We start from the raw sequence: 25,000 nt of genomic DNA on the forward strand, positions 1-25,000 counted from the left end.
TGTATCTCATGTGGTGGCTGTAATTGACTGTTATGTTATAAAATCACATTCCCCTTACTTTTTTTTGTACAATATAATTGCACTACACCCTACTTATTGCAGTTTACTCTACCGATGATGAAGCTGTTGGGTCATTGTTTTTCCAAAACTGTTATTATAGGCATGCAACAATGCTAAATTATCCTGCTAGCAAGATGTTTGTTTGTTTTTTTGTTTTGTTTTTTTTTTGGGGGGGGGGCTGTTGTTCTGTTGCTGGACATGCTTAATATCTGTGGGTGTTGGAGGAATTTCTGTATGTCTTTTACTGAGTTGAAGTTGAACACACTACACACTATGAACATACTGTTATCCATGGAGGAGACATCCTCACACTACCGCCTGATGATTAAGAAGTGCTCTTATTCACTTCATTCATTCCCTGCAGATTTGGGATGTGTGGTATCTATTTGTTTGCTGTTATTGAGTTGTTATTGAGTGTTGATATTTTGTCAGAAACTGGGAAAGTGACCAACAGCACTCAGGACTGTGATCAAAGTCAAAGAATAGAGCAGTTGCAGAACACATTACTAGTACCTCATTGTGCTATCTAAAAACCAGTGACACAATTTGACAAAACTATTTGAGCAGAATTTGGAGGTGTTCTATGAAGACAGTGGTTTTGAACATGCTTTTTCAAGTAGGAAAAATCAGAAATTTCTCATTCATCCCCCAAAAAAATCATCTGTTGACCACATACCCTCGCTATCCAGCAGAATCCTTGGAACTGTTTTTATCATTTTTTTGTTATTCCTTTATTTACTTTTTAAATGTATATTGGTTATAATTTATCTAATGCCAACTTAAATGATGATGATACATACATAAAATGTATAGTGATTTTAAAGGAACATTTAAAAATGTATATAATAATGATACAAGTGGAGATACAAGGTTGTTGCCTGACAGTGACGATATTTGAGTTGCTGCCTGTCCTTGTGTCTAACCTATCTCTAACCGTGCCTTGCCTTGTCCTCTGTGTCCCTCTCTCAGGTGAGTGCTTCCTGTGCCTGGTGGACGTGGTGCCGGTTAAAAATGAGGAGGGCGTGGTGATCATGTTCATCCTCAACTTTGAGGTCATGGACGACAAGCCGGACCAGACGCTGGACACCAACCACAAGCTCCCCATACCCTGGCGCTCCTCCAGTATGTATTCTACTCTTTCTACTTGGCTCTCGGCACATGCTCGGCAGATGCTTTTCTGATTTCTCTCCCCTCCCTATCTGTTCTTCCCTGCTGTCTCCTGAGGGTTTTAGGGGGTTTTGTGCCTGTATTGATAGGAAAGTGGAGATTATGACAGGAAGTGAGTGTGGGGAGAGAGATGGGGAAGGATCAAACACTATAAACACAACAAAGGGCAAACACTACGAATGACCCTTGTATTCAAGCACTGATTTCCTGTGTTTCTCTACTTTTTCTTTTTCTCAAATTACTTACATCAAACTACATACATAAGTCTCTTATGATACTTGCGATACTTGTGCCTTCTGTTGAGAAACTCTAAAGTAACACACCCTAGCAATCTTCTAGCACTTTGGTCAATTTTGAACTTTTAACCTCTGCCAAGGAGGTTATGTTTTCGGTTGCGTTGGTTTGTTTTTTGTTTGTCTATCTGTTTGTTTGTTTGTTTGTCTATCTGTCTGACAGCAGGATAACTCAAAATCTAATCAACAGATTTGGAGGAAACTTTGTGGAGTTGTTGGTAATGACCCAAGGAACAAGTGATTACATTCTGGTGGTGATCCGATTAACGAACCGGAACCAGGATTTTTAAAAAGATTCTTCAGCATTGCTGGCCTGTAAATCTAGGCGACCCTAGTGACTGCAAACTGAATTTCGAGACAGGGTGAATCTCGACATTCCAGTTTCCAACTCCACAAAAAGGAGGAAAGACTTAAAATTAAAAATAGAGTGTAACATAGAACATTTGACTATCAAACAGCTTCCTTGGCGGAGGTCATGGCCGTAGCCACATATGAGGTAAGGGAGGTCCGGACCTCCCTTGTTTTTAGAGAAAATAATATTTTTCATACATGAAAAAGGGGATCTTCTCCATTGTCCGCCATTTTGAATTTCCAGAAATCTTTTCAGCTGCAAAACTGTAACTGTAAACTGTGGTCATACTAGTAAATATTAGTTCATTATTTAGCACATATTCACGAAAAGACCAAAAGTGGCAAAAGACAGCATAGTTTCAATGAGCAACATAGTTACCATAGATACTCTGGGCAACATCCTACACAGTGCACCTTTAAAACGTTTCTGGCGCGCTGCGAGTGCACTATGGACCTCCCTTATTTCAAATTCCTGGCTACGGCCATGGCGGAGGTCTGCACTCTCGGAGTGCATTCTACTTTTAAATGTGCTTTATGTATGAAATTTACTTACTTACTTACTTACTTACTCTCCCCTTTTCCCCGAACATCCTTCTCTCCTTCTCCCCCATCCACACCTGTCAGGTCGGACGCGTGGCAGTATGTACTCTACTCTTTCTACTTGGCTCTCGGAGGAGGCACATGCTTTTCTGATTTCTCTCCCCTCCCTATCTGTTCTTACTTGCTGTCTGCTGAGGTTTTTTTTAAAGATATTTGTATGGGCCTTTTTTGCCTTTATTGACAGAAAAGTGGAGATTATGACAGGAAGTGAGTCTGGGGAAAGAGATGGGGAAGGGTTGGCAAATGACCCGGGCCTGAATCAAACTAGTTGGGTCATCAGCATAGAAACCCAGTGCCCTACCATTAGTCCAAGGCAGGGCTCTGCTGAGTTTTTTTTAGACTTATGTCTCAATGTTATAATTTTATAATGTGGAGGCATGGGATTTTTTTCTCCTCAACTCACCCAAAGTTACACTGTACTGAGTACTTTTTGGGCGCGCCACCATGTGCTGATAGAGGGTACCCGAATTTCTGTTTATGGATGAATATAGCTATACTCTTCTTCTACAAAAACACACTTTTACTCAGTAAACTATTAAAATTTGAAGAAAAAGGGTAAACACTGAGCAAAGGGCAAACAGTACAAAGTTGACCCTTGTATTCAAGCACTAGTTTCTCTTGTTTGTCTACATCAATTATTTTGCTCATATTACATACCAAAGTCTCCTCTTGATTAGATAGGCCTACTAGTACCTCCTCTGTTGAGAAACACTGAAGAAATAAAACCTACCAATCTTCTCGCTTTCAATGATGTTCTGCTGAAGTTATGCTCTGCCTCACCCTTCTGTCACCCTGCTCTTTCTCAATGTTCTTAATTTTGCCCCTGTCCCCCATCCATCGTTCTATCTCTCTCACTCCATCTTCCTGTCTCTCTCCACCTTTTTTTCTCTCCCTGTTTCTATCCTAACCCGTATGTTTTTGCTACTAATATGCTTCATTGCTTTTATTTATGTTTTTGCTCGTCTATTTTTATTGTTGTTCTAGCCAGACACTGTACAGCACTTTGGTCAGTTTTGCACTGTTTTTAAATGTGCTTTATGAACGAAATGTACTTACCTGCTTATTTACCTACTCTCCCCTTTTCCTGAACATCCTTCTCTCCTTCTCCCCCTTCCACACCTGTCAGGTCGGACGCGTGGCATCCGGCTGCGTCTGCCAGTGCTCCGCTCCCTCAGCAACAGCAGACAGTCCCTGCAGGGGGACCCCGAGTCAGGCCACAGCCACGGCGCCCCCCAACACCACCACCCGCCGGGCACGCCACCACCACCCCCGCGCCGCACCAGCCGCGAGTCGCACCAGTCCGTAGCGCTGGGCGAGCTCCTGCCGGTGCCCGAGAGGTCGCGACCTTCGCTCACGCTCTGGCCGGACGAGCAGCGGGCGGGACTGCTGGGCAGAGACTCCGCCTCCACGCCGCCCCTGCAGCCCCCGCAGGACCACTCGTCGCCGCAGCAACAGCACCGGCTCAACCCGGACGCTTCCACGTCCAACTGCAGCCTGACGCACAGCCGCTCGCGAGAGAGCTTCTACAGTATGCGGCGCGCCTCCTCCGTGGACGACATCGAGGCCATGCGGCCCAACTGGGACAGGAAGTTCCGCACGCGCGGCAGCTGCAGCAGCACAGGTACAGCAGGTGAATCCACAGCGGCCAATCAGCACACAGTAATCAATGACACTAGTCGACAGTGGCGTGCACAGACATTTGGGGGGGTGGTGCTGAGGTTGGGGAGTGTGGGCATGTGAAACTTCCAGCTGCTAGGAAGGCTATAGTCTATATACGTATTATATCGGGGCATTATGGTCACAAGCTGATCATGAAGATTTTGTAGATTATTATACTAACTTATTATATGGTGTGACGTCATCGGTCGAATGCTCCATTCATTTCAACGGGGCTCCCCAACGTTCGCACGTCTGTTATTTTTCGATAACGGACGGGTTGGTCTATAACAGACCGCTGTCAATGGCAACAAGACTTTTCACTGCTAAAGCGACTTTTCAAAGACTCTAATCAGCTGCTGTGATAGACAACACCTGTTGTCCTACCTAGCTGTTGCCTAGCGGTGTTCCACAACGGCACTGTTTTGTTTTGCGCAGCAACAATCTTAACATTAAATATGCCTAAAGAAATGTCCCCGCCATGTGTGAATCATTTAAGTATATCCATATAATAAGCGGGTTAACTTTCGGCGAGTCGGTCGCTTTGTGGAATAGCAGCACTTCAGAGAGAACAAGACCCCTCCGCTCCGCGTCGGGGTCTAAAGATTCTCTCTGTCGTGCTGCTATTCCACAGTAGCGACCTTCTCGCCGAACGTTAACCCTTACATGGACCACAGTAGCCTACATTGCGGCAAAAAACGTCCAAAAAACAACCTTCCAAAAGTGTATTTTTGTCCAGTAGGGTAAAAGGGCAGGTGCTTTAGCACCACCTCCTCCCCATCTGTGCACGCCTATGCTAATCATTTTTCCCTTTTCTAACCAATTATATTACAGAACACATATTTTGATGTCTGGAGTAGTATTGCTCCTTGTTTCCTTCCACTCCAATTGGGATTACAACCCTTAATCTGGTGCATGTCATTGATGGTGTCTTCTTTAGCAATGCATGTGACAAGCATGTAAGGTAAGGTAAGGTAAGGTAAGGTAACTTTATTTGTACCCGAAGGTAGATTTGGTTGCAGGCAAAAGTAGCAAAAGCTTACACAGATAACAAAGTACTGACACACAAATAACTTCCACCAACAGCCCAATACTAATGACAGTGACAACGGACAATAACAAAACAAAACAAGGACAACAAAAACAAAAACATGACAGACAGCAGACAAGTGCTCCAAACCAGGATATGAAGAAGAATAATAAACAATAAATATATAAATATGTATATAAAAACTGGGGAAAACCTTAAAATGTTGGACTCATGTGCTATTCAGTGTTTTAATAGCAGAAGGGATAAAACTGCATCTATACCTCTTAGTTTTGCAGGCCGGCATTAGGAACCTACGACCTGAGGGGAGAGGCTGAAATTCACCATATAGTGGGTGGGATGTATCATTTAAGATAGACCCCGCCAGTCTCTGCAACTGCCTACTGTAGAGAGACCCATGTTGAGCTGTGATTCTCCAATTAATTTACCAGCCCACTTCACAATCTGATTAAGGGAATTTCTGTTTTTGAGGGGTAAGTTGCTGAACCATGACACAAGGCTAAAGGACAGAAATTGACTCAATAAAACATCTGTAAAACATGGTTAGCAGCTTTTTATCTATATGGAAGGATGACAGCTTCCTTAGGCAATGTAGGCGCTGGTTCGCCTTTTTATACCCAGTTTCACAGTGTGCCACAAAGGTGAGCTTACTGTCGATTGTGGTCCCAAGATATTTATAATTGTCAACCACATTCCACTACCTGACCTTTTATGGTAGTTGGTTCCTTATTAGTGGCGTGTTTTCTAAAGTCCACATACATGTTTTTTGTTTTAGAATATTCAGTTGTAGAAAGGACTGCTCACACCAATCTACAAACTCCTGAACAATTGGACCATGACCCGTGTCCTTGTCCTTTAACAGACTGACAATAACTGAGTCATCTGCATATTTCAGAATATATCGGTCCTCCTTGGCTACTGCGACACATATTGGTGTAGAGGATAAACAAAAGCGGGGACAGAACACAACCTTGAGGCGAGCCCGTGGAGGTAGAGATCTGGTCAGATAGCACTCCATTGACCCGCACTCTTTGTGTCCTGTCAGTTAAAAAATGCAGCACCCAGCCCAAGATATTCCTGCTCAGTTTAAATTGCTCCAGAAGTCTTTCAATTAAAACATGGGGCTGAATCGTATTGAAGGCAGAGGAGAAATCAATAAATAATAGTTGGGCGTGTGCTCCCTTGCCTTCTAAATGTTTTAAAAGCAAATTCATCAGGGATACAGTTGCATCCTCAACGCCTCTGTAGGGCCTATGCAAACTGGAATGAGTCGAGATCAGACTGGGTATTCATTAAAATAACATTTCTTACCAATTTTTCAAACGCTTTCATTACCAGTGAGGTCAGAGCAATAGGCCTAAAATCGTTCTCGACTTTGGACACCTCGTCTTGGGAACAGGGACAATTATTGCATCTTTCCAACATTTAGGGACATGGCAATTTTTTAAAGACTTGTTAAAAATGTAATTAAAAACTGTACACAATTCGTTAGAACATAGCTTAAGCACCCTACCACAGATATTATCAGGACCACAGCTTTTGTTTTGGGTTAGTAAAACGTAGAGCTTTTTCAACTGAGCCCTTATTTATTACATAGTGATGATCCTGATCTGATAAATTATGAAAAAGTTCCTGTTGTTCTTTACTAAAATCATAAGTGTCAAAACGACAGAAAAAATTATTAAGGCCATTAGCAAGATCAGCGTCAGAATCAAAATCTTCTAAAATAACTGTGTTTACATTCTTTGAGTTACTAATACCTGCAATGGATTTCATACTTGACCAAGCTGAACCCAAATTGTTAGCAACCATTTTATTTTCCAACATTGTTTTGTAATTGCTTTTAGCTCTGAGATTTCGACTTTCAAGTCCTTGGTGGCTGTGTGCAGTTCCAAAAGCAGTCCCATATTTTGAAAGCATGTTTTTTTAGCCTGTATACAGGCTTTCACTGTTTTTGTCACCCATGGCTTATTATTTGAATATATTTTCACTTTTTTGCAAGGAATAATCATGTCTTTGCAAAAGGATACATAAGAGCACGTTACATCCACTAATTCATCCCAGTCTTCACAAGCTTCAGTGAACATATCCCAATCAGTACAGTCATTAGCACGCTTTTAGGCACTGCACCGACTCTTCATTCCAGTCTTTTATTTCCTTTGTGTGGACCTTTTCCCTCTTAAGGACAGTTCTGTACGTGGGCATGAATACACGAGCTTGTGGTCTCCGCGGCCCAGAGAGGCTAGTGGGACTGACTTGTATGCCTCCTTCACTGATCCATAACATTGGTCAAGAGTCTTTTCCCGTCTGGTCGGACAGGTTACATATTTAATGAAAGTTCGGAATAGTCTTCTTAAGAGAGACATGATTAAAATCGCCCAGTATGAAAGACGGGGATTCGGGGATATTGATTGCAGCCTTTGAACAACGTCATACACCGTTTTGCAAGCGGAGGGGGCGTGCGCTGCAGGGTGAATATACAAAACAGTAATACAAATCTGGGGAAATTCACGGGGCAGATAAAATGGGCGCAATGACACTGATAAAAGTTTCACGTCGGGTAAACAAATCCGCTCTCTCACTGTTACAGCTGAACAGTACCTTTGGTTGATGTAGAGACACACTCCTCCACCTTGAGTTTTGTTTGTTACCGCACTGTTCCTATCTAAGCGATGCGGTGCTCCAAAGCCGGTGATCATCAAGTCCGCGTCCTGATCACGCTCGGTTAGCCAGGTCTCAGTGAACGCCAAAACGCAACAGCCTTTATAATCCTTTAGGAAGAGAGCATTTCCCTGTAGTTCATCCAATTTGTTCCTTATGGATTGGACGTTCCCCATGATGATTGAGGGTAGAGGGAGCCGATTGGACTGCATCTTCCTCAGGCGCCGCCGAACTCCACCGCGCTTCCCCCTTTTTCTTTTACCGTTCCCCCTAGATTTTTCATAGATGTTTTCTGGAGTTCTTCGTATAAGATCAGGAATCTGGAGCGTGATGTCCGACACGCCAGCTGGTCTCACAAAGTTCAGTTGCAGCAAGCTGACACCTGCTGTATTGCCTCCTGGCCGGGGAGGCAGAGTTGAACTCCAGGTATAACAGGAGGGATAACAAAATAAGCGACGTGACGCGTAAAAGATCCATATCGCTTGAGTGAGGAGCGCTACACAGTTACTATCACTTGGGCTGTTACTATCCCGACACAGACGAACATAAAACAATAAAACACGATAAAAACATCACAAAGCTTTCAGCCAAACTTTTCCTGCCGGTCGCAGCGTGCGCATGCGCCCAGAGGATCCCGCCATGTGACAGGCAGGTTGTAGTTGCACAAAAGGTTGTAGCTGCACAAAGCATGAGCCGCCAAAAACAGCCACCAGCCAAGCATGAGCCATGTTCAATAGTCATTTTGTGAGATATGATCAACATGTCTAACACTCCCAACTCTCATCACAAATCACAATTCTCTCATTTTCTCTCTTAACCTTCACTCTATCCTATAGTTCTCTGTCTATCCATTTGTTTGTGATGCCATCTCTTTCCCACATTCTCAACTCAGCCATAACCATAGTACCACTAGTAAACCTCCTCTGCATGCCTCCAACTCAAATACTTGCGTAAAACGTTTTAGGGTAAAACTAAAAGGTTTTTCCTATACTTCAGACATGTGAAAGTTTTATCTTTTACCTGACATTTTTCAATGGTATAGCTTCCGTCTTCATCAGAGGGTCAACATCAGCTGATTTTAAAGCATGTCACGCATCAACATCCATGTGACCCTCTGATGAAGACGGAAGCTATATCATCAAAACATGTCAGGTAAAAGATAAAACATTTACTGTCTGAAGTCTGAATACAGGTATCTGAAATATAAGAAAAATGCTACCGTACCTCTACGTAAACCTCCTCAGAGGAGCATTTCTCGAAAGCATAGTTGTTTGCCAGTTAGCAACTTGGGTAGTTGCCAATGGGAAATTGCATTGCAAACAACAAAGTAGCTAACATAGTTAGCAGCTAAGGTTTCAAGAAATGCACCCCTGGTCGTCTCCAACCCAAATGCTTGCGGTTTGCTATACTATTATTAACAGTCAAACATTCCCAACTTTCACCACAAATCATGATTCTCTAATTTTCTCTCCTTGACTCTGTTGACCTTGACATGACTTCTCCAACTCAAGTGCTTGCGGTTTTGCGGTTTATCAACTAGGTGCGGTCAACAACAAGTCCAACATCCTCAACTCTACCTCCGACTCTGACCTCATGCGCTACCGCACCATCAGCAAGATCCCGCAGATCACGCTCAACTTCGTGGACTTCAAGGCCGACCCGCTGATCGCCCTGCCCACAGGAGACATGGACATCATCGCGCCCTGCAAGCTCATCGACCGCACACACAACGTCACCGAGAAGGTCACGCAGGTAAGGGGGCACACAGCGCTGTGTTATTATGGGCTTTTACAGTACTCGTTACCTCCTCCCTGGCCGGGATTGACTTCTCTCATGCCAATGCTGGCATGCTTGCGTGTGTGTGTGTGTGTGTGTGTGTGTGTGTGTGTGTGTGTGTGTGTGTGTGTGTGTGTGTGTGTGTGTGTGTGTGTGTGTGTGTGTGTGTGTGTGTGTGTGTGTGTGTGTGTGTGAGAGTGTGAGTGTATTATAGGTAATTTGGTATGACCTTTGAGAATGTGCCATATAGGCCTCTGTGTGTGCGTGCATACATGTGTGCGTGTTTGTGTGTGTGTGAAGGGATTCTCTGAAGTGTGTGTGTATGTGTACTGAAGATGTGATGTGTGTTGGGGGGATACTGAGGGGACCTCCTGCAGTATCTCTCCCCCTTGGTGTGTCTGCACAATTATTTATCTGTTATGAACATATACTCTTCAAAACCAAGAGTTGTACACTTGTTCATAATTGACCTGAAATCACTGTGGGGGGAAAGGGATCTCTCTGCGCTATTTGTAGCTGATGCTTCTCATCTGTCTGGGTACTTTAAACCCCATGCTTATTGCAGCTTACAGTAGAAAACAGCCTGGAAAAGGCACGTCGGGATTTGAGGGTAACTGAAGTTCATTGCTGCGTAGGAGCTTCCTCACTAATCTGTGGGTGGCTCAAAGACGTTTGTTGGGGGATTCAGACGTCAGGTGGCGCAACGGCATCTAATGAATGAATATGCTTCATAAATAGCCCATGACAAACAAACAAACAAACAAACAAACAAAAATGCATACATTAGTGGCACTGGCTGTTGTTGCACCTCCCTGACGTGTGCTTCTGCTGGAATGTCACTGACCCAGATGCTGCTGTGCGATCTGAATTCTCCCAATCGGGTGATGCTGCTGAGCAATCTGAACCCCTTAACCTGTAGATGGTTAAGTGCAGCACCATGGCGGAGCTCAGACTGCAATTCTGAGAACGGTAGCCTGATTAGAAGTGGTAACAGCATCCTGAGCTTTGTGTGTGTGTGTGTGTGTGTGTGTGTGTGTGCGGGCGTGCGTGTGTGTGTGTACTTGTGTGTCTGTTGATGTGTGTGTGTGTGTGTGTGTGTGTGGGGGGGGGGGGTTGCCTGCATGTGCGTACATGTGCGTCTGTTTGATTAAATGGAAAAGAGATCAAATGGCGGGGATTAGATGCCGCAGTGGATGACTCTGCAGTGTTGAACAGGATGCCGGGATGACCTTAGCAGACTGTGCGAATGAAGGAATCACAAACAAGCTGAGGAACATGAACATGGCGGGGAGGTGGTTGATGATGGCGTTGATGATGGGTTGATGATACCCCTATGGTCCCTGGTCTTTATATGGAACTGTGGAACTTAGGACCTTTTTTCTAAAGGAGGGTCCTGTGTTCCCCGCATTGTATCTGACAAGGGGATAAGGCCCAGGATGCTTGCGCGTGCATATTTCTTCCACAAACAGTTGGCATGTGTATTTCATGTCAAGTTTGCGCACAGTGGCAGCCTAACCCTAACCCTGACCCTAACGCTAACATCAACCCGCGCTCGCCATGCGGCAGCAGTCTACTTGGAAGCAGCGGGGTAGCAGGGAACATAGGACCCGGGGAACACAGGGATGACCCCGTTGAGGTTGGCCCCCTGTAACGGCCCACCCTCATGCCCAGCCCATCTCTGGTGGCTCGTATCCATCAGTTGGGTAATGGAAAAGAAATCTGTGAGGGTTTTTTTGATTATTTATTTATTTTATATTGAGTTTGAGAGTGGTTGAGTGGGTGAGTGAGTGAGTGTGGGTGTGCGATGGAGGAAATAAATAGCACATTTAGCAAATAAGGCTTGTGGAGATTAAGGTCGCATTAGTTCATTGGCTGTTGGCAGTGTGGGACTGTGGAGCTGAACCTGTTCGGTACGCACATCTGCCTGAGCACAGCTGAGTGAGTGCATCCTTATGGTCCCCCAAACAAAATAACATTGTGCCTCATTTTGTTTGCTGTCATTGTCAGATTATTACAGTGCTTTGAATAAAGATTAATCCACCTGTTGAGATATTATGTATTATTTATGAACTTTCTGTGAACCACCAGTCAGTTGGTGTGCGTGTGTGTGTTGATACTTGTCAGCATGTTCTCAGAAAGTCTGAACTGCACAACAGCTTCAAATTGACCTGTGAAGGAAGTAAAGGGTGGATAGTTCACCTTCAGAGAGCATGAAGAGCGTAGCCTGTACATCCATACATCAACAGAGATTAATGATGCTGCCACAACTCATCGCTAGCTCCATCGCCTGATTGATATCTGCTTCATTGTTAGCTTGCGGGGAGGTTCTATCGTTGGGCTCACGGCTGCGGTGTGGCACTGTCAGGGAGCTGGCAGGGACGTTATCATAGCGTTCAGAAAGCTGAAAAGATGGAAGGGGCAAGGCATATGCGAAAGGCCATAACACCTCATTTAGCTCGCAGCAGATGAATAGCTTTAGCAACACTGCTGACACTAAATGCTATTGCTATTGCCTTTGCTATTGCTGTTGCCATGCTGCTGCTATCTAGCAATAAATGGTGCGGCTAATGCTTTTGCTAATGCTAATAATGCTGCCGCTCATCAAAGCCAATGCTAACATGTCATGTGTTTTTTTCTCTCCCCACAACTAGAGTGTCCAGAACCTGGCAGAAGTAAGGCTGAGTTTTTATACATTTGCTAAACGAGCCCGTTTGTTTCTCTTGGCTGGCCCCAAGACGTAGTATGGCTATTAGGGCCCTTGTGGGTCTCCTGTCCTCATGTACACTCGCACACTTAGCCTACTGAGTGCAGTGTGCTGTAGAACTGTGTTAAAATTGGGCATGAGGAAAATATTTGCTGGAAACAAAAAATGATACAATTATTGTTAACAAGCAATTACTTCTGCACCGCACCAAACCATTTTTTACATCCTTCAAAGTAATCATTAACGTTTCTTTTGTTATGTTTTCATTTAACATTTTTAAATGATGAAAAATAGGTCCATGTATTGTTTGCTTTCTTGTGCATGACCAGTAGAGCTTAGGAGGCATGCTTTTTTGGGGGGTCCCTGGGGATAGAATTATTTTTCATCATTTGCCAGTGTTAAGCAACGCTTTATTTTTTAATTATCATTTTACTATTCGATTGGTGTATTTTGGTTTTGGTCTACTTCAAAAGTTGCCATTTTATTATTCACAACAGACGATTGCTCTTCAATTTATGTTAAGTTTCAATTTAGTTTTTAGCCATTTTAGACATTCATTTCATGTTTTGTTCGCAACTAGCGCACCATGCTCAATTTCACACAAAGTGTTGTGGTCCTTGTAGCACTAGTACAAGCTGAACGTAGAAAGTAGATGAATGTGACCTTCTATATTAAGTTGCCAGGATGCCACATCATGTTATTGGCTACTACAAGCTACTACAGGTTCAATCTCAAAGTAACTGAAAAAGTGTTAACAAGTGTGCTTTTCACAATCTCACTCCTTAGCCCAAGTGACAGGTGGGATAAAGGACGGGGTCAGGTATTGTGTTTGTATACTCAAACATTGCATCAGCAACGTGACATTTGGGGGAGGGGGGTAGTTGTAGTTTGCCTCTACCTCTTGAGAATAGTTCAAATCAATTAAATACACGCGCGCACGCACACACACACACACACACACACACACACACACACACACACACACACACACACACACACACACACACACACACACACACACACACACACACACACACACACACACACGCACGCACACATGCACGTACAGTAGTCACGCATGCACACATACACATACACACACAGACACACATGTAGATACACACACACACCCTCCCGAGACTGCGCTTCAGAAAGACTGGCAACTTAATATAGGAAGTGACCTTTTAGCAGTTTCTGCAGTCTGTGTGTGCGTCTGTGTGTGACTGCTTGTGTGTGTGCATCTATCTGTGTGTGTGTGCGTGTACTTGTGTGTGTGTGTGTGTGTGTGTGTGTGTGTGTGTGTGTGTGTGTGTGTGTGTGTGTGTGTGTGTGTGTGTGTGTGTGTGTGTGTGTGTGTGTGTGTGTGTGTGTGTGTGTGTGTGTGTGTGTGTGTGTGTGTGTGTGCGGTTAATCAGGTGTTGCTGTGCAATCCTAGCAGGGTCATTGAGGCATGCGGGATCTGAACAATGATGATTGAGATACCAGCTGTGTTTCTAATTTAGGCATCCCTATTTATAGCCCTTTCTCACACAGTCATACACACACACATGCATACTGTACACACACACACACACACACACACACACACACACACACACACACACACACACACACACACACACACACACACACACACACACACACACACACACACACACACACACACACACACACACACACACACACACACACACACACACACACACACACACACACACACACACACACACACACACACACACACACACACACATTGGCACATGCAAAAACACACAATTGTCATTCACATTCATGAATGTGTATGCGATCAAAGCAGGCTCATTCAAAATGAATTAGATGCTTGTCGAGTTCTCTGTGTCTGCTCTGTGAACTTTCTTTCTTTCCCTCTGTATGTGAGACTCATCTCATGCTAACCTCAGTTCCTCCTTGTCTGGAAATCTCTTGATAACAATGAGAGATGAACAGTATGATGCATACATCATTGTAATTGTCGGTCTGGTATCTGGTATCTGGTATCTTTTACCAGGTGTTGGACAATGCTGTCAGTGTTGCAACTTGCAGCTGTACACTGCGTCTAGATGTCTTTGTTTATTATCTAAATGTTTGCTACTAATTACTTGTATATGCTGCTGTACTCTATTGAACTGACCCCTTACTGTGTACTTGCTTAAATTACCTCCTTGTAAGTCACTTTGGTCGATCGCATCAGCTAAATGTGATGTAATGTAGCATAATGTAATGGTATAGACAGGGAAGCCGACAGTGGGGGACAAAGGGGTAATTACTCCCCGGCCCAGATAGAGAGGAGGCCCAGAATTGGGCTTCCATTACATTGTATGCATTGGGTGGGGGCACCTTTCAGATGACTTTGTCCTGGGCCCAACAAAAGCTGTCAGCGGTCCTGGGTATAGACGTGTGTACATTTCACTGAAGCCCAATTGAGCCTGACTCTGAGAAGGTCCTGCCTGCGGAGGTTTGCCAGCCAGACTGAAATTACACGTTTTGGTGCTACGACTAGCAATCAACTTATCCCCAAACCATTCTGCCCTACAAAAGCGGAACATTTTAACTCACCACAGTGTAAAACAGAGAGAAGTGACTTCAAATGTTTGTTTTGTTCTGTTTTGTTCTTCTCTGTCCAGACAAAAGGTAGAATTGGTATAATAGGTTGGTATTTTAAGGTATAGTCGGTAGAACTTCCAAAATATGACAGCTGGTTGGACTATGCCATGAGTCTCACATTGTAAATGAGAGTGCGATCACGTCAGCTTCCTGTAGGTGGCAGCACCATCTAACATACTACGTCACTGCTAGAGCGAATCAGACAGAGAAAAAAAAACAAAGTTAAAGTTTAATCTGATCAGGGAGGGGATCCATAATGCATTGTATAAATTAGAGATAGTGAATCCTGAGATTGCATTGCAGATGGCTGTGTGCACAAGTGTGTGTGTGTGTGTGTGTGTGTGTGTGTGTGTGTGTGTGTGTGTGTGTGTGTGTGTGTGTGTGTGTGTGTGTGTGTGTGTGTGTGTGTGTGTGTGTGTGTGTGTGTGTGTGTGTGTGTGTGTGTGTGTGTGTGTGTGTGCGCACGCACGCACGCACGTGCTTATATGCCTGTGTTTGATTGTTTGTGTGTGTGTGCACGCACTTTTGTGCCTGTGTTTGTGATTGCGTACGCGTGTGTATGTGTTGTTTGTGTGTTTGTGTGCGTGTGCGTGCGTGACAGTGCGTGCGTATGTGTGCATGTCTGCATGTGTGCGTGTATGTGTGTGTGTACTTATGTGTATCTGTAACGGATGCGATGCTGTGATGGACGTGACCCAAAAGTCTTGTGATGCGGAGGACAGAGAGAGAGAGAGAGAGAGAGAGAGAGAGAGAGAGAGAGAGAGAGAGAGAGAGAGAGGAAGGGAGCGGAGCAAGTAGCCAAGTCGGACGAGCGCAGGGACGGGGAGTGTTCACTGTTCAGCATGGCTGCCCACTAATAGAGATGGAGGAGGAGGAGGCTCAGGGAAGGGAGGCAGGAGAGGGAGATGTGTAGGGCCCTGTGGTAGGACCCCAGCAGCAGAAAGCAGAACAGGCCACGGGCGTCCATCGCAATGCCTGAGCAGTGAGGCGGTGAGAGAGATAGATGCCCCAGAGATGCCCCAGAGATCAACCTAGCATTCAACAATACATGGGCTCATTGATACATGCACACACACACACGTCACACACACACACACACACACACACACACACACACACACACACACACACACACACACACACACACACACACACACACACACTGCTTCGCCCCAGTGAGCTCATCTCAGAGAGGAAAATTGTGTATAAGTGTGCACACACACACACACACACACACACACACACACACACACACACACACACACACACACACACACACACACACACACACACACACACACACACACACACACACACACACACACACACGCACACGCACACACACACTATCAGTCCAAAGATACCAAGATGTCTCTTAAAACAACAGCAAATGCTTCAGTGACTTACAAACTAAGCTCGACACTTGTGGAGAATCCCCCATCGTTTTCCACACACGCACACACACACACACACACACACACACACACACACACACACACACACACACACACACACACACACGCACACGCACACACACACTCTCAGTCCCAGTTCCCCCCCTCACACACACACACAACGTTGCCGCCTCCTCCTGCTCTGTAATGCACTCATGAAGAATGTATAAAGCGAGGGGTATATGGCCCATGTGCCCGCCTACACACACACACACACACACACACACACACACACACACACACACACACACATGCACGCCCAAGAAATCAGAGCTGGTGACTGGGCTGTCAGTACACTTCTTCCGTCCATGCCAGCCATCTCTCTCAACACTCTCCACCCGGTCCTGAGCTACTGAGCGCTGGATTGTTGGATCACGGTGTCAACGGTGCAGGCATGGAGCCATGGAACCCTCCACCGGGCAACAAGATGGTAGGACAAAAAAAAATCTCTCTCTTACCACTACCCACCCCACAGACCCATATACTGTTCTATAACCCCTCCCTCCATCACAAACGCAAACTCATCTCCGGCAAATATGATTCATACACTGTGAAAACAAAGTTTACCAGCTGCCTCAGAATTCCAAGTTAATTTAAATCCTTATTATAAGTTGTGTGAAGCTTTGAATTGAAGTTTTTGTGTTCAAAGCTCCACACAACTTACAATAAGAATTTAAATGAATTTGGAAAAAAACTGAGACAGCTGGTAAACTTCTGCTTTCAAGTCAAACCATTCTGACTCATTTTTACAGTGTACCATTACATTACATTACATTACATTTCATTTAGCTGACGCTTTAATCCAGAGCGACTTACATTTTACTATTTCACAGGGTGTTGGTTACAGTCCCTGGAGCAATGTGGGGTTAGGTGCCTTGCTCAAGGGCACTTCAGCCATGGATGCAGGGAGAGGTCAGATCGGATTCGAACCTACAACCCCCAGATTGAAAGACTAACTCCCTAACCGTTAGGCCGCGGCTGCCCCACAACCATCCCAACTCACACTCCCCAGTGCCTTCCCAGGAAGCCTTTACTCCCCTTCACCCACATTCACACACACATCTCCTCCACCCCCAGGTCTAACGGCTACCTGCACCTCCGTGGGCAGCCGTGGCTTAGTGTTTAGATTGTTGGTCTTTCAATCCGGGGGTTGTAGGTTTGAATCCCACCTGACCTCTCCCTACTGTACACCTCCATCTATGGCTGATATGCCCTTGAACAAGGCACCTAAGCCCACATTGGTCCGGGGACTGTAACCAATACCAATACTGAAAAATAATAGCTTCAAGTCGCTTTGGATAAAAGTGTCAGCTAAGGGTAATGTAATGGAATGTTATCATTGTGTAATGTAATCAATGTAATGTCAACTACTGTATGGTAGAAAAAACTTTTCAACGACTATTGCAGCGTTCCACTGGTGGAATGGCGTGCATTATGGGGCCTACTCCCCTTCTAAACCCTTGACTCGCAACACCCCCAACCCCTATCTCCATCACCCTGTTCCACTCACCCCAATGCACCCCTGTCTACCCCAATATCACTCATGCCACCAAATCAGCTGCACCCCGCACCATGCCAGTGTCTTGCAGTGCAGGATCAGAGGTCTATAGCATCAGCGGGTGGCTGACAGAGTCATCTATTGATTGGCGCTGCCCAGTGTCTCTGCAGGGTCTTTGATTAGCTACAGTAATGCGTTAAACGTTACAAGTGTGTATGTAGTACGTGTGTGTGTGTGTGTGTGCGTGCGTGCGTGCGTACGTGCGTGCGTGCGTACGTGCGTGCGTCCGTGCGTGCGTCCGTGCGTGCGTCCGTGATTGTGACGATGAGTGTGCTTTAGGAACTTAAAGTTTCTCTCCGGAAGTAACTGCCAGAGAAGTTTGTGGCCCTGATGTATGTCTGAAGATTGTTGCGAGAGAGAAAAAGCCATGAAGTTCACAGATTTCTTTTTTATTCAGAGTTGTTTTATTGTTGGTTTTCATTGTTGATGATAAACGAATAGGCATAGGGGTCACTGCTACTGTATGTGGTGGGTGTTTTACTGGACATACTCCGATTTCTGAGCTAAAAAAACAATTTCACGTTGTAATAGTTTTTGACACATTACCCATTGTGCTGTGTGACTGCAGGCCGAGACCCCTATAAATGGCATGTATTTGATGGAAAAGCTCCTACACACACACACACACACACACACACACACACACACACACACACACACACACACACACACACACACACACACACACACACACACACACACACACACACACACACGTCACACACACTCACTCACACACACACACACACACACACGTCACACACACTCACTCACGTGCAGTTACACAAACCCACACGTGCAGTCAAACACACACATCCACACATACTACAAGTGCAGACACACACACTCTCACACACACACACTCATACACCATGGAGAAAAAAGGGTGATTGTATAAAAGTGTATTCTTGCAAAGTGAGATGGCTTTGTGCCTAACCCATTTTGAAGGGTGGCTTTGCTGTTAAAGCAGTCAGTTGTGTACGGAAGGCGCTCCAGGATGTCACCCGCACTTTTCATCACACAGGCGCTAACACACACACAAAGACGGGCACGCACGCACGCATGTACGCACACACACACACACACACACACACACACACAGACACACACACAAACACACACTCACAGACAGACAGACAGACACACACACACACACACACACACACACACACACACACACACACACACACACACACACAAAACACACACACACACACACACGCGCACACACACACACACACACACACACACACACACACACACACACACACACACACACACACACACACACACACACACACACACACACACACAATCACAGTCACAGTCACAGTCATAGGCACATGCAGTCCAACAAGCACACGTGTACTAATACAATATACTGTACTGTATGTGCAATAGTTGGGTATTCTGACTTTTATGACACACAGTCATGTACGCACTTTCACACTGTCTCTCAGCACAGACTCTCAGTGGCATCAATGTTACATTGGTGTGAAAAGTGCTGACAATGTGTCTGTAAGGTAGCTGTTATCTCAAATCAGTAGCTGTATATCTCAGACTGAAAAGAAATGTTGAGCGGTGGAGAGTGGCAGACACTTCTTCTGTCTGTTAAAGACTCACTTTTGACACATGGTGTTGTGTTGGCTGAGCATGTGGATTCTGTTGTTGTGAGGAGAGATTACCATATAGTACCGTTCCTCACATACTGACGTACACACAGAACCAGTCACTCCAAACAGTAGTACACAGTCAATTCTGCAGTGCTCATTTAACACTGAGAGAGTTTATTTGACATCATTTGGACTTAAAGGGACAGTTTGGTCAATTTCAACATGCAGTTGTAATGCTCACACTACCCTGGACTTGTCAGTGCCTGAGATTTTTTTTCTTCTTCTTCAGCCGTTTCCGAGATCCTGGTCATTGTAATGGGGGCAGCTCTTTGTTTACATTTCAAAAAAACATTTTTATTTATTCCCAAAAACATCCAAAAGGTTATAAAACATCAGCAGACATCTAGCAAACAGCAGTACCTTTTGGGAAAATATTTGGAGTTGGCCTATGTTTCATTTTTTTAAAATGTAAACAAACGCTGCCCCCTTTAGAATTGCTCATATCTCGGAAAGGGCTGAGCCGAAAAATGTGGCATCACCAGGTACTGACAAGTCAAGGGTAGCGTGAGCAATACAACTGCATGCTGAAATTGACCAAACTGTCCCTTTAAATGAGCTCTCTAAGTGTTGAAGTAACACCGCAACATTTACTGTGTAGCCTCTTACTGCCGATGGGGTCGCCGGTGGTCCTCTTCACTATTTGCTGGAAATACTCAACTACATGATAACAACACTGCTGAGACATTACCGAGAGCCTTACGTAACAGATTAAGACATAGCCATTGCAATTTTGGTGACAGTAAGGTTGTAACATAGGCTCTGCACTAAGGGGTTAAATAGGCTAGTGATGACCTTTGGGCTAAAGGTAGGTAAGAAGTGGATGCCAACAGGGCTCTAAATTAACATTTTTCACCACCAGCCAAAATGGCTAGTAGATGAAATCTTACTAGCCAAACATACACTCACTAATGGGTCAAAGTGGCTAGTAAGTTGGTCTTTCCTACCAGCCAAAATTAGATTCCACCAGCATTTGGCCGGTTGGCTTGTGGATGTCAATGCGTAACTGCAGGCTGTTGGGAAATTCATCTCTTCATGCTGCAGCATACAGTGAGATGATGCACTGTACTGTACTGCACTCGCTCAGCTCTGCATTACATTTTTCACACATGCAGCCTCATTAAAGAGTATATACACACACACAAGCGCGCGCCCGCACACACACACGCACGCACGCACACAAACACAAACACACACACACACACACACACACTCACACGCACAGACACACACATAGACACACGCGCACACGCGCACACACACACACACACACACTCACACACAGCCACACACATGCATGCGTGCACGCACACGTGCACACGTGCAGACACACACACACACACACACAGCCCCACACACACACACACACACACACACACACACACACACACACACACACACACACACACACACACACACACACACACACACACACACACACACACACACACGCACACACGTTTCAAAAGGCAGTTCATCTTTTTGCTGCCAGGCAGCGTGCTTATGTAGCCATGGCGAAAATTATTCTCTTTTTGTATTATTTGTCATCAGAGCCAGCGCAGTGCTACTGCAATGATCTAACAAACAGAATTTCCGCTCAAAAGGCATCCGCCAGCAGTCAGCAGCCAGCCCCATGGCCATACTAAGCTTTCATCTCTCTCTCTCTCTCTCTCTCTCTCTCTCTCTCTCTCTCTCTCTCTCTCTCTCCCTCAAACCTACAGTATCCATCCATTTTTGACACCCTGTTTTATTCCCCTCTTTGGTTCTGTCTGCTTGACTCATCCATCTCTACTTTTCAAACCGTCTGTACAGCACAGGCAAATCTAACCCCCATTTTAGTCGCCTCTTACTGCAGATTCACCCTTCGACATGCCTACTCAGCCTTTGCTGAAAAACACTTAACAACATCAACAACAACAATATTGATATGACACCAAGAGTCTTCAATAAAAAAGTCTTTAAAAAGTCTAAAAAAGACTTGGTCATGACAGTTCGGTTGACCATAAGCTCATGACAGAGGCTGTGCGCTAAGGGGTGAAAGACGCCTTGTAAAACCTCAATTTCATTGCCTAATTATCATAGACTTGCAATCAAGATTCGAAGGTGTTGCGTCACTAGGAGGGCGCAGCCTGGCTATCAATTTCAAGCTTCTTTCTCCTCTCCCGGGAACATTGTTTGGGCTCCATGCAGGGTCCATGGTCTGGGAGAAGAGGTCATTTTTGAAATTCTGTACGGTGTCTCGGTGTGGCATCAATGTTGCATCGGTGTGAAAAGTGCTGACAGTGTGTCTATGAGGTAGCTGTTAGTATCTCAGAATGAAAAGAAGTGTTGAGCGGCGGAAGGAAGGAGAGCGAGTAGACACTTATTCTGTGTGTTAAAGGGTCACTTTTGACACATGGTTTTGTGTTGGCTAAGTGCTGTGCTTTTTATTGCCCTGAGGAAATACGGCAGAATGGTACCATACTGTATCGTTCTTCACATACTGATGTACGCACAGAATCAGTCACTCCAAACATTATTAAGTGTTGAGCGGTGGAAAGAGAGGGAGCAGACACTTCTTTTTTCTTTTTATTATTATTATTTATTTATTTTTGGTCTTTTATGACTTTATTGATGACAGGACAGTTTCAGAGGTGGACAGGAAGCGAATGGGGAGAGAGATGGGGAAGGGTCGGCAAATGACCCGGACCGGGAATTGAACCTGGGTCGGCCGCATGGCAGACGAGTGCCCTACCGGTTGCCCACGGCAGGGCCAGCAGACACTTCTTTTGTGTGTTTAAGAGTCACATTTGACACATGGTGTTGTGGTGGCTACTGTAAGTGCTGTGCTGCTTTCTGTTGCTGTGAGGAAAGATTACCATACTGTACTCTACCGATCGTCAACTCTAAAGCAGCTGTTTAGCCCTAATGGGCATAAATATTACAGTTGTCTCTGGCTTAACCCCCTAAAGACTTTACCCACGGTAAAATGAAATGCATGAAGGGTGTGTGTGTGTGCCCGCATGTGTGTTTGTGTGTGTGCACATGTGCGTGTGTGTGTGCACATGTGCGTGTGCATTCGGATGTGCGTGTGCATGCGTTCTTCAGTGTTGACTTTTTGTCTGTGTGTTTCTGTGCATTTCTGTTTGTTTGTGTGTTTGTGTGTGTGTGTGTGCGTGTGCGTGCGCATACGTATACGTATGTGTGTGTGTGTGTGTGTGTGTGTGTGTGTGTGTGTGTGTGTGTGTGTGTGTGTGTGTGTGTGTGTGTGTGTGTGTGTGTGTGTGTGTGTGTGTGTGTGTGTGTGTGTGTGTGTGTGCGCAAGCGTGTGCACATGTATGTGCATGTACATGCAATTGTGTGTGTGTGTGTGTGTGTGTGTGTGTGTGTGTGTGTGTGTGTGTGTGTGTGTGTGTGTGTGTGTGTGTGTGTGTGTGTGTGTGTGTGTGTGTGTGTGTGTGTGTGTGTGTGTGTGTGTGTGTAGGCCTATGTGTTTCTATGTACTGTGCTGTGTTTGCGGTGTGTGTGGGAGGCTGCCCTAACCAAGACACCCATACCCAGTATATAATGTGACTACTCATGTGTAATATCTGAATATACACTTTACAACACATACTACTTTCCACCCATCAGCCTTTTCCCCCTAGCTGACATGAAGGAGAGAGCTAGAGAGAGAGAGAGAGAGAGAGAGAGAGAGAGAGAGAGAGAGAGAGAGAGAGAGAGAGAGAGAGAGAGAGAGAGAAAGACAGAGAGACAGAGACAGAGACAGATAGACAGACAGACAGACAGAGAGGAAAAGGGAGAGAGGCAGAGAGAGAGAGAGAGAGAGAGAGAGAGAGAGAGAGAGAGAGCTGTATCTAGATGAAATGTGCATAGATGTCATGGGAGCTCTGGCAAAATGCCTGTGATATATATTTAATTAGTGTGTATTTATCATAAATATTTCATATTTGGTGTGCTACTTACTGTATAGAATAAGTTAGCAGTGGTAAAGGAACTGGCTACCGATTACCGATTATACTGTATCTTATACCAAATTCTTGCTGTTTTTCGATTTGTGTCCAGATAGCAGTGGATGTAGTTTTAATGCTGTAGTTGGTTCTCTGCAGATACCGTATGGAAGAAACGTAATGCATGCTCTGTGTGTGTGTGTGTGTGTGTGTGTGTGTGTGTGTGTGTGTGTGTGTGTGTGTGTGTGTGTGTGTGTGTGTGTGTGTGTGTGTGTGTGTGTGTGTGTGTGTGTGTGTGAGAGAGAGAGAGAGATAGAGAGACACAGAGAGAGAGAGACAGACAGACAGACAGCTAGAGAGAGAGAGAGAGAGAGAGAGAGAGAGAGAGAGAGAGAGAGAGAGAGAGAGAGAGAGAGAGAGAGAGATAGAGAAGGAGACAGAGAGAGAGAGAGAGAGAGAGAGAGAGAGAGAGAGAGAGAGAGAGAGAGAGAGAGAGAGAGAAGGAGAGGAAGGCTAGTGCTGTATAATTGATGAGAACAGAAGTTGAGAATGAGATATGGAGTTCCTAAAGTGGAGTTTAATCTCACCTTGCTCTCTACTGACGCACAACGTATTATACGGAGACAGTATGGCAAGAATGTTTATTACTGTTTGTGTTATTGAAGAAAAAAGGTTTGAGAAATGTTTACTTCATATCACATCGCAAATGTATTGATTGATGTATTTTTTTATCCACTCCATTGGAGTAGACCCCATAATTTACACCGTTCCTTGAAATGTTACCTACCATAGCACTAAACTACTATGAAATAACACAGAGGATTTAGTAATGCACGAAGACTTGGTCATTACCATTCCTGTAACAGCGAATGTATGATGTTGTGCCTTGACAGAAAAAAATATCTATGTTTATTTGCATTTATCATATTGCGTTTTTCATTTCTATCACCGCTAATATGCATCGTCATCCACCACCAGCAACTGCACATATGCTAATCTATACAGTACCTATGTGGTTTTAAGAAAAAAAATGTTTGTTTGTGTGTGTGTGCGTGTATGCGTATCTGCGAGTGCGTGCGTGTGTGCGTGTGTTCGTGTGTGGCGTGCGTGCATTTGTGCGTGCGGGCGTGTGTGTTTGGCTGACCTTACAGAGGGAGGACTGACTCCAAGGTGATGGGAATTGTGTGTGTGTGTGTATGGACGTGCATGTGTGTGTGTGTGTGATTGATGTGAGCGGATGAAGAGGTCAGCTGTGTGTAAGAGTGAGTGATAAGGTGTGTACAGGGTCATCACCCAGTCCTACACTAACGCCCTTCAACACACACACACACACACACACACACACACACACACACACACACACACACACACACACACACACACACACACACACACACACACACACACACACACACACACACACACACACACACACACTCATTTACTTACAC

General features: G+C 44.9%; 1 protein-coding gene across 1 annotated transcript in view; it reads left to right on the top strand.

Moving 5' to 3' along the window:
• Positions 1-25,000, top strand: part of kcnh2b (potassium voltage-gated channel, subfamily H (eag-related), member 2b) — a 384,306-nt gene that overhangs the window by 219,621 nt on the left and 139,685 nt on the right. The window contains exons 3-5 of the mRNA XM_063207230.1: positions 1,030-1,182; positions 3,598-4,092; positions 9,377-9,588. Coding sequence (XP_063063300.1) covers positions 1,030-1,182; positions 3,598-4,092; positions 9,377-9,588 — 860 coding nt within the window. The remainder of the gene's footprint in view (positions 1-1,029; positions 1,183-3,597; positions 4,093-9,376; positions 9,589-25,000) is intronic.

This window comes from Engraulis encrasicolus, chromosome 9, assembly GCF_034702125.1.
Source record: "Engraulis encrasicolus isolate BLACKSEA-1 chromosome 9, IST_EnEncr_1.0, whole genome shotgun sequence".
Classification (NCBI taxonomy): Eukaryota; Metazoa; Chordata; class Actinopteri; order Clupeiformes; family Engraulidae; genus Engraulis; species Engraulis encrasicolus.